This window comes from Callospermophilus lateralis, chromosome 1, assembly GCF_048772815.1.
Source record: "Callospermophilus lateralis isolate mCalLat2 chromosome 1, mCalLat2.hap1, whole genome shotgun sequence".
NCBI classification, from domain to species: Eukaryota; Metazoa; Chordata; class Mammalia; order Rodentia; family Sciuridae; genus Callospermophilus; species Callospermophilus lateralis.
The window spans coordinates 13,897,534-13,908,665 of record NC_135305.1 but is presented as its reverse complement, the minus strand read 5'-3'; the positions used below and the strand labels follow the sequence as shown (position 1 = coordinate 13,908,665).

Below are 11,132 nucleotides of genomic sequence, written 5' to 3'. Positions count from 1 at the left end.
CTTGTGGATTCTCAAGTCAGTACTCATGGCTCCCAGGAGCACAAAACCCGGGACTTTCTCCTGAACAATCAGGGAATTTGTCATTGTACATAATAGGGTGGATACAGTCTGGACATGCTTCAGACGCAGTACCACCACCTGGCTCCAGGCTGTCACCAAGGACCTGGGTTCTTCCCATCTCTTTCCTCTCTATTCCTCTGTGAAATGGCTCTGCCTCAAGTTGGCTCTCCTCGTGTATGAGCAGTGACAGCAATCGTTTCAGGCACTGTGTGGACATATGATCCTAGATAGGGCAAAAAGTGGAACCATCTCTTTCTCTCTTTTTAACTAGATTTGTTGAGCTATAATGCACATACCTACAATTCTCCCATTAACGTTTATGATTCACTGTTTTTTGGTTTATTCACAGAGTTATGCAACCATCACCATAGCACATATTTTGGAACATTTTCATTACGTCATAAAGAAATTCCATACACCTTAGCAGTCATTTCCCATTTCTCCTCAACCTCCTCCCAACCCCAGCCCTAAGCAACTCCAATCTATTCTCCTGTTCTTTGTATTTGCCAATTCTGGGCATTTCATGTGAAGTGGACCCATATAATTTGTAGTCTTTGGCTCCTGGTTTATTTTACTTAGCATGGTGTCTTTAAGCTTGATTACCACTTCTTTTTTGAATCCTGCTCCCTTTAAGAATAAAACCTGTAGAGATTTCTCAGCAGATTTCCCTTTGAGACTCTTTGAACTAAGTGGAACTACATGATCAATTCCTAATCTAAAAAGAGGAGTTACCATGATTACCTTAAATGAGGGTAAACCAACGAGGAGAGGGTTATCTGTCACAGGCCAGCAGGGGCTAGGAAGGAGAGAGCTGGATGCTGAACAAAATCTGGTCTATGATAGGCAGATGTGGGAAATGGACATTGGAGAAGGAAATAAAATGTACACTACATCAGCACGTAGTGATAAGGACAGCTAAGAATCAATGTTGAAAGAGTCTATACTCACCCTCATGCTGTTTATTCCACTAGACTTCCTCTCTTCCTGACTTTTTGTTTTGAATCTGTAAACTTCAGATTCCAGGGCAGTGGGTTCACCAGCCACTCAGAATCCCACCCCTGCAATGGGTTCTACCACTGACCAGCTGCAGGGGATTCAGGAAGGTGGCAAAGGCAGGGAGAAGTAGCTGAGGGGTGAGAGTCACACAGTGTCCTCTTTCCAGGTCATCAGCAGACAACAATTTGGCATGTCATCATTGCTGTTCTGGCCTGGCTTTATGTTGTTGATGAATACAATGGAAGAGGGTTTGCAAGTATGGGTGTATGTGTGTGTGTGTGTGTGTGTGTGTATGTATGTGTGTGTGGTCATACTGAGTATTTACATTCTATTAATGGGAAAAATTGAAATCTTGATTCTTTCTCCCGTGGTTTACTCTCAAGTGGTCTCACCCTCTTCCACAGTATGGGGCAATCTAGTTGGGGTTTAAATACTCCGTCCTGTTGCCTATGACACTCCCCTCAGTTCCTCTCATTCTACTTGTAGACAGAGGTTATTCCTCTCTAGCATCTTCTGAACCAAGAGAATGTTACCTCACAATCAGTCCCGAACAGATGGGAAGCAACTGGGTCTCAGGATGGTCTGTCATATTGGGAAAATGCCACAGATATTGCTATGTAAGTGGAGGCTTCTCCAATACTGGGAGCTACTGGACATCTCCAGTGTCCAATGTCACTTTCCTCTAATGTCCTCAAGGGAAAGTGAATTCATTTTATAGGCCATAGGCATTCATATTTTATATGTGTATGTTATTTCAGTGCATAAAAAGTACCATATGTGGCAGTATGTTAGATGTGGAAAGAGATGCAAGTTCCTACCCTTAACAGTACAAGCTGCTAGGGATTACTTTTCCACTCCTTGGGGACCTCACTCAGCAGTTGCAATACTGAAGAAAGAATATGGAAAGGAAGAGTGTAATCCAAGCCCATCTCTCTGGCTGTACACATCTGAATATCTCTTTGGCTTCACCTGTGGCACGAACATGCCGTCCAGCCTTAGGGATTGTGCCTTAGGTTGCTCCAGGCATCTCCTGGCTATGGTATCAGAACTGAGTCTCCTTCCCTGACATCACAGGTGTTCATTGTGGATCATAAGATGCTTTTCATGACTCCCCCTAACATGAAATGGGACTAGGCTTCAGTCCTTGACTAACAGAAGTTCCCCCGGCAGCCTAAGTCAGAATGTCAGGTACCTGTAGGGCCATTGGAAGCCATTCAAGGGTGGCTAGCAGTTCAGCTTGACTATTTCGGAATAATATACATGGTAGTAAAACAGAATATGGAAAAGAGTAGATTTGCTATCGGTTTTCCAAACTCCAACCTACACATTTCTGAACCTGCAGAATTTTCTTCATCATTTTCAATACTTCTGTCTTTATAAAAATACACAATTAATGGCCAAAGTGAGTGATGTGAACACTGTCATTCTTTAAGAAAGGGCCAGGTGAACCACAGGGTAACTATCAGGAAAGGCTCCATAGACAAAGTTGGTATCTTAGTTCATTTTCTGCTGCTGTAACAGAATATGACAGATGAAAAACAATGGAGGTTTATTTGGATCATGTTTCTGGTGGCTGGGAAGTCCAGCATGGTGCTGGCATCTGGTGAGGGACACTGTGCCACATCATAACTTGGCAGAAAGGTGGGCAAAAAGCACAAGATGAAAAGAGAAAAATTAGACCCAACTCACCTGGTATCAGGAACCCAGTCCCATGATGACGACATTAATCCATATATGAGGGCAGAGCTCTCAGGACCCAATTATTTCTTAAACGTTTTATCTTTCACTACTGTCACAGTAGCAATGACATTTCAGCAAGAGTTTTGGACATTCAAATCCTAGTATATGGGCAGAAAGGAGGAACGGTGGTCACTATAGAACAGTACTGGAAATGGGTGTAGGACTGCACAGATGGCCCTACACAAACAAAATGAAAGGCAGAAATAATTTAATTTTAATACTGATTCACTCAAAGTGTTGAAAGAATATGCTCCAGGAAGCATATTCTAAGATAGTGTATACTAGTTTTTTGTGGCTACTGTAACAAATTACCACATATTCGGTAGTTTAAAATGACACAAATTTATTACCTCACAGTTTCGGGGATCAGAAATCTAAAATGGGTCTGTAGGGTTGTGTTCCTTCTCGTTCTAAGGGAGAATCACAGGCAAACTTGCTAGCTTTAGAACATTCTGTGAAATTAAATTCATAGCCATATGTGATGAAGATGTTATAGGAATACTGGATTCTGGTCTTTAGAAGTCCTAAGAACATAAATGAGTATAGTACTCCATGTGCACATATACTCAAAAACAAAAATAAAGTCAGCCCTATCAAAAAGCATATGTGTGCATACATTTATATGGTCATAAATGTATGTGGATTTATTTTTTTAAAGTTTCTGTTTCTGTCAATATTTTTCTGATTGGAAGGTTCATCAACACTGAGCTTTTCTCATTGTCAGGAACCATGGTTTTTTTTTTTTTCTTTTTTTTTTTTTCTGAATCCCTAAAACATATGCTTAGTCTACCCATTGAACCATCTAGCAATAAGTCCTGGGTGTCTTTGAGTTCTGCAATTCGCTTCTAAACGCAAACATTTGAGAGAGTTGGAAAAGAAGAGTTGAAAACAACTGTCTCCCATTCCCACAATACCATAACATTTTAGAATTAGAAGACTGTTTTTAAACTGATGATCTTCTCAGTCCCCTAAATTACAGATGGAAACTTAGAAGAGAGGGCTAGGAAGTCCACAGTGTGACCCCAGTAGCATGAGAGTGTGAAACATGCTTTAACATACCCTAATCTCATTGGACCGACTCATTTCCTGCGAGCCTTTGTGGGGGATGAGGCAGGGTGCGTGCCTACACTATGAAATGGGACATTAGGCTGCAAGCTCTCTGGGGACAGGGACCATGAAGATGAAGATGAAGACACACCGGCAACAGAGCCTACCACTATACCACACAGAGAATGCTGTTTAGTTAATTTTGAAAATAAGAGGGGGAGAAAGCAATCTATATTGCTGGCTTGGTCTCCACATCAATGTGAAGGCTGAGGACAGAGAATTTAAATTGCCTGCTGGTGGTCAGGATTGCTGCTGGCTTCTCTGTGGCTCTCTTGTTCTCTAGAACTCAGCGCACTATGGCCAAGAGAGATGTCTGAAACATAAGCCAGATTCCAAGACCCCTGAGTGAATTCCTGGTGGAGAGAGATGGTCAGGATACTTTATAGCTTTGTAAATCTGTGCCCTGCTTTTAAGACAATGAGGGAGGGCAGGGAGCTCTCCTGCATCTGTGTCTTAATTGTCTTCAGCTCAGCAATCCACATATTTGGGAGAGGCACACTCTGGTCTTCGTGGCCTGTCTTGCCCACCTCTCCAGCTTATTTGCTATCCTTTCTCCCTAACTCTCTGCGTCACCCACACTGGCCTTTAACATGCCGAGCAGCCAGGGCCTTAGCAGCACTGGCTGTTCCCTCTGCCAGGCCCTCCCTTTCCCGGACCTTGGCTTGACCTGCTTCTCCAGGTCATCTGGGTCTCAGACCCTTTGTCCCTCCTTTCTCCGGGAGGCCTCAGATGCCTAACAGCATTGTTCTCCCCCCTCCCCACGCCATTCCTTTTTTATCACCCAGTTTCCTTTTCTTTCTGGGGCTGATCACTATTTAAAATTGTCTTATTCATTCAGTTAATTTATTTTCTGATTTAATTCCAGGTCCAGAGACAGTGTTTGCCTTGGTGAGCTTTCCAAAAAAAATAGTGTTGGGCGATAGACAGACGGATGAAAGAATGAATAAACGAGTGCAGACGACGCCGGCAGCTCCAGGGCAGCAGTCCCGCCACCCTGGCCGCAGAGCCCGGCCCCGCCCGCCGGCTCCTCCAGCCCCGCGGCGGAACCCGAGGGCGGCGGCAGCGGTTTCCCTCCGACGAGCGGGGGAGTCTTGAGAGAGCACACAGGAAAGGCAGGGCGGTGAGCCGGGCCGGGCGGTGGTGAGTGCAGGAGTCGCGCGCGGGGCGCGGGCCGGGCGGCTAGCTGGGCCGGGGCGTGGGCGGAGCCGCCGCGGCGCGCGGGGCTCGGGGCGGCTGGGCCTGGCCTGGGCCCGCGGCGCGGTCGGCGGCTCGCGGGCAGCTGGCCGCGCGCTGGAGGTTGGCAGCCTGGGCCCGGTCGGCGCGGCGCGCGCATCCACGGTCACCGCGGGAGTCGGGTGTCCTGCGTTGGAGTCCTAGAGCTGTCACTAGCCTGGGGACCCTCACTCGCTTCTCCCCTGGGGCTTCGGAGTACTCCTTTGCAGAAAGGGGCCAGTAGTGTCCGAGCCTTGAAGGGGTGGATGGCTTCATTCATTCGGGCGCTTGGCGAGGTTGGGTGCTGCGGATGGAGAGGACCTGCCCGGGAGGGGTTCCAGGTGTCCTGAGCAACCCCGACCTGTCACGTCAAGGGGGTTGAATACTGTTAGGGCTTGGGAATTCTTTAGGGAGGAAAATGGGCTCTTAAGATAAAATATGTCAATTTGAACGTATAAATTTTAGACTTGGAGATGAGGGAATGGCAATTCTAGGACTGCATTGTGTGCATTGTAAACTAATGCATTGCAAATTGTGATAAAAGTTTATTTCAACTTACAAATGACAGTCTCCACCTATCACATGTGGTCTTCACTACTAAACCAGGTAAACAGAGAAGATGAGGTATCCTTATTTTACTGGTCAAGAAATGGAAACAAGTTAAATGACTTACCCAGGCTCTCACCACCAGTAACTGACAAAGCCAGGACAAGAATCTAGTTTTAGGCTCATGAGCCAGTCCTTTGTCCACCCTAGGAAAGGTGCATAATTTCACATTACTTGGATAACACACAAATTAATTCATTTGTGACAAAAAAGGAGTTCTATTGGGAGTAGGGATAACCTTTAAACTGCCTTACTGACTCTTAGATTTTTCTTTAATTTATTGATATTCCCCTTGGGTGGTTTTACCTGTTCTCAAACTTGACCTCCATAGTGATGAATGCCAAATCTGTATCTTCTGCCCAGTTTCCCCTAGCTTCATGCTGCTATCTCTAGACATCCACTGGATATTTTCTTTTTCTGAATATCTGTTTGTTGTTTTTTTTTTTTAAGTTGTTGATGGACCTTTATGTTGTTTATTTATATGTGGTGCTGAGAATTGATCCCAGTGCCTCACACAATGCTAAGCAAGTGCTCGACCAAGGAGCCACAACCCCAGCCCCATCCACTGCATATTTTCACTTGGATGCTCCACAGGCATGTCAATTTCAGTGTATCTTAAGCTGCACACTACCTTTCTCCATAAACCTAGCCAGTTGCCTAAGCACAAAAACTGGCTTGGTTCCTCCTCTCTCACCTCCCACAATCAGTTGATCACCAAGTGCTAACAATTTATGTTTTCTGAAAACCTCCGAATCCATTCTCGTGCTTTTTTGTGCCTTCCTTCCTTTAGGTGTCTAGGGATTATGGGAAAACTTCCTAATGGCTCTGTTTAGCTTTAATTTCAGTGTCTACCAGCCTGTTTTACATTTTGCGACTTCAGTTGAAATATGATCATATCGCTCACCTGCTTAAATTCCATGAAATTGTTTTCATTGTCTTCAACTCCAAAGTCCTTAGTGTGGATTCAAGGTCTTTTCTAACCCTCCCTACTCCTACCATCCTTTCTCTCTAAACAACTGTTTCTCAAAGTTCAGTATGGTGCTGACCTTACAGTTATGGGCATACTTGTTAAAAATGAAGGTGACAGTGGGTGTGGTGGCGCACACCTGTAATTCCAGCCTCTCCGAAGGTTGAGACAGGAGGTTTGAGAGTTCAAAGCCAACCTCAGCAAAAGTGAGGCACTAAGCCACTCAGTGAGATCCTGTCTCTAAATAAAATACAAAATAGGGCTAGGGATGTGGCTCCCTGGTTGAGTGCCCATGAGTTCAATTCAAAACAAAATATGAAGGTGTCAGCTAAATTTCAGAATAAATGAGGATCATGGGGAAGGGAGGTAATTCTTAAAAATAGGTATTTTTAACAGTTCTGTGCATTTTAACAGGCTCTACACTAAAAGTTGAGACCTCTGTTCAGGGTGCTCTCCCATGTTTACCCTGCTTTTTATTCATACCAGACTCTTGATGGGGCTCAAGACACACCACCCCAGAATATGGCACTTGGCATTTGAAGAAACAGCAGAAGCAGGAAGGTCATTCTCTGACTACCTCCTGCCCTTCTCCCCTGAAGCAGATCATGAAAGACTTCTTTGATTTTCCTCTTTATTAGACCCTCCTGTGAGATGTGTTCATCATATACATAGAGGAAAAGAATTCTTTTATTTCTGAAGACACAGGGACACAGAAGAATCTGAACAAACAGGCCTCACTATGTTCCACCTATCATTACCATTGGAATATTATCCTTTATCAAATTGTACTTCTGCACAACTATCTACTCTTCATCAAAATTAGCATAAAAATACATGGGTCTCCCTATTTGGGTCTTGTTTCTGAAGGCTTCTGTGTCACATAAAAGTTACATTAAATAATTTTGTTTGCTTTTCTCTTTATCTATCTTATAGGGATCTCAGGCATGAAACTAGCAATGGCTGAGAAAAGAAATTTCTTCCCTATGCTATCTACCTGTGTTTCTCTGAACATAACTTGCTGCCTTTTCATTTTTATACACTGTCTTAATTCAGACTGCTATAACAAAAATACCATAGACTGGGGTGGCATAAACAAATTTATTTCTCACATTTCTGGAGGCTAGAAATCTGAAACCAAGAGGCTAGCATGTTTAGGTACCTGCTGAGGGCCCTCTTCTTGTGTCCTAATATGATGGGTGGGGGGTCTCTCTGGTTTCTCTTCTTATGGGCTCACTAATCTCATTCATTGGGTGCCACCCTCATGACCTAGTTACCTCTCAAAGGCCCTATGTCCTAATAGCATATTGTTGGGGATTAGGACTTCAATACAGGCATTTTAGAGGGTCACAAACATTTAGATCATAGCATTCACATAGCACCCTCTTGACTTTGGTGACGATGCCTCATTCTTCTAGACTCAGGAAAGACTTTGCTGACCCTGCATGGCTCCCTTATGAGACCCAGTTCAAGTTAGCTCCCTTCTTGTAGACTCGCACTGAGCCTTGCTCACCCCTCAACATTTATCCCACTGTATTGCAACCATAATTGTGTAGGAATTATGGGCTTAATAGTTGTCAGTACTTGAGAATGGGTCTGACTTTTCTCTGCCCTAGCTCCTAGTACAGAGCCTGGCACATATGTTGTTTATTAAAGTCCTCTTAAGTGAAGGAGTGGTGTAAGGCAGGATGGAGAGGAAGGAGCATACCACTCAGTAGGCCTTCAGGGCCCTTTCTCCAGCAGCCTGGGTGTTGTGCAGGACTCATAGCAAGGTGGGCTCCCTTATGCTGCCTTTGTTTCTGAATGCAGTAAGGATATTTTTTTCTTGTGAGGAATTTTAATGAAAGGCAGATAGAAAGTAATAAAAGAACTGGTCTCTTCAATGGAAGTGGCTTTTTCCTCCTCTATTTACCTCACTCATCCATAGTAATACAACTTTTTTGTTTAAATTTTTAATCTCTGTAGAAAATAATTTATATTTATTTTAAGAAAACTTAGCATATATACTACAATTTTAAAAATAAGCATCACCCACCATCCCACAACATAGAGGAAATTACTTAAAAAGTTGTTTTTATTTATTTGTATTGATATTTTTTCAATTTATGTTCATATTTGTACATAGTGGGATAATACTAATTATATATGGCTTTTTATCGTGTTAATTTTACTTATGTTATATTTTGAGTTTTTCCACATCTGTAAAAATTCCCAGTAAAAAAAAATACCACATGACTTATTCAATAGATATTTCTTAAATAGCCATTACATGACTTAATCAATAGATATTTCTTAAATAGTCATTATGTGCCAGATCTTACTTAAGGCATAGAATTCAGCAGTAACTAGAACGAAGTCCTTACTCTCATGGGGTTTATATTCCAATGGGATGAACTGATTAACAAATTAGCAAATAAACATAAGTATCATCAAATAATAGTGCCATGGAGAAAAAAAATAGAATAAGTCTGTATTTATCACTTTGAATTTTAGTAAAGTTGTGCTATTTAACTTTCCTTACAGGAGTATATGAGAACGTCTACCTAACTGTATTTTGTCATCATCATCAAATTAATAATAAAAATTTTTTATTAATTTTATAGGTAAATAATGATAGTGCTTTGTGATTTGCACATCTTTGACTACTGAGTAAGTTGGGCATTTATTCATAGCCCTGTGCATTTCCTCTCTGCTTATTTTCCTATTGGAGGCCTGGTGTGCTCTTCTGTTTTGAATAAACTTTTACTAACATACTGTTGAATTCTTTATGTCTAATGGGCAAACACTCTTAAACAGTCATATAATGAGACTGTAAGAAGACAGAAAATGGGGCTGGGGTTATGGCTCAGTGGTAGAGCACTCACCTTGCACATGCAAGGCCCTGGGTTCAATCCTCAGCACCACATAAAAATAAATAAATAAATAAAATAAAGGTATTATGTCCAACTACAACTATAAAAAAATATAAAGAATACAGAAAAGCCAGGAGAAGTCTGGTAATCCTCTTCCTTTCTTCATGCCCTTCCTTCTTCCTTCTCCTACAATGAGGAACTAGTGATCTGAGAAGGAAGAATGTAGTTCAGGTAGAAAGATGTGAAGGAAGAAGAAAATAATTGTTGGTGTGTTAGAGTCTGTAAACAAGTCAAGATGGCGCCTGGCATTTTGCAGAGGGAGTGGTTTGTGAAGTAACGTCAGGGAGCCATTAAGTGTGGAGATTCCTTATTGGTTGACTGCTGTATCTAGTTTATGTTAATTAAGATAAGCTGTGTAGAATGTATATATACCCCTCCTCCGGCCCTACAATAAAGGGCTCCTACTCCTGCTATATTGATCTACACAAGTTGTTCGTTCGTCCCCCCCCCCCCCCCCCCCCCGTTTGTTTTGCTGCAGCTGGACTGCGGCAGAGGTGAGTGAAGATGGTGATGATGAGACTAGAAGGGAAAAGATGAGAAGAGGCAGAGTGGAAGTGATAAGGAGGAAACCCAGCAAGGGAAGAGGAAGAAGAGAGAGGGTGAAGGAATGGAGAGGAACAATTGGATGCTACGTGATTACTTTGATACTTATATTTTTATTTTTCTGTTTCTATTCATCTAGCAGATCTCTAGGAGAAGATGACTGTCTTCTTTAAAACACTCCGAAATCATTGGAAGAAAACCACAGCTGGGCTCTGCCTGCTGACATGGGGAGGCCACTGGCTCTATGGGAAACACTGGTAAATATCAACAGTCCCACCCCACCTGCTCTTCAACAGCAAAACAGCCTTAAAGAGCCTCAGGTTGAAGGAGTTTACTCAGCAGTTCTTTTCCCTCTAAAATACTGTGATGTAAAAACAATCAAACAAAAAAAATTATTCAAGCCAAAAGCCAAGACAAAGATTTCTTATTGTGACCAGTTCTATACAATTAAAATTATATGGAGCTATTACACTCATACTTCAATAGATATAGATTATTCTAATGAGATTGGAAGTGAAGCTGTTTTTATTCATTTTATTTGTAGTTGAAGAAATTGAGGCCTATCACACAAAAAGTAAAGTCCTCTTTCAAGTTCAGACAGGAATTAGGACACATATCTCCTTGGAATTTTGTTCCTGCTCTTTCTTAGTATGATCTCTTGATCTGCCATCACTCTGGTTGCTAGACACTTACCAGCTGTTTCTTCCATCCCCTCTGACCATCTCCATCTATCCCATTAACCTAGGTCAATTTCAGTGAAACAAAAACTTTCAAACCTTTTGTTTGAATAAGGAATTCAGTGCAATTATGGATATTTATTAGCCTTGGAGGGAAAAGAATGTGTTGGAAGCTCCTTTTCCATTTTAATATGGAAATAAGATTTAAATCAACAGAGAATTTTTAATTTTTTTATATAAAAAATCATAGAAACTATTAAGCAGCCAATGGGTTAATTCACTTTTGCGAATTAAGTGCTACATCTTAAGTCTATA

At 42.2% G+C, this 11,132-nt stretch overlaps 1 protein-coding gene across 1 annotated transcript in view; it reads left to right on the top strand.

Annotated features, from left to right (window-relative positions):
- Positions 1-5,001: 5,001 nt before the first annotated feature.
- Positions 5,002-11,132, top strand: part of Agk (acylglycerol kinase) — a 69,211-nt gene continuing 63,080 nt past the window's right edge. Inside the window, exons 1-2 of the mRNA XM_077109919.1 lie at positions 5,002-5,043; positions 10,280-10,397. Of these exons, the coding sequence (XP_076966034.1) occupies positions 10,297-10,397 (101 nt within the window). The 5' untranslated portion in view covers positions 5,002-5,043; positions 10,280-10,296. The remainder of the gene's footprint in view (positions 5,044-10,279; positions 10,398-11,132) is intronic.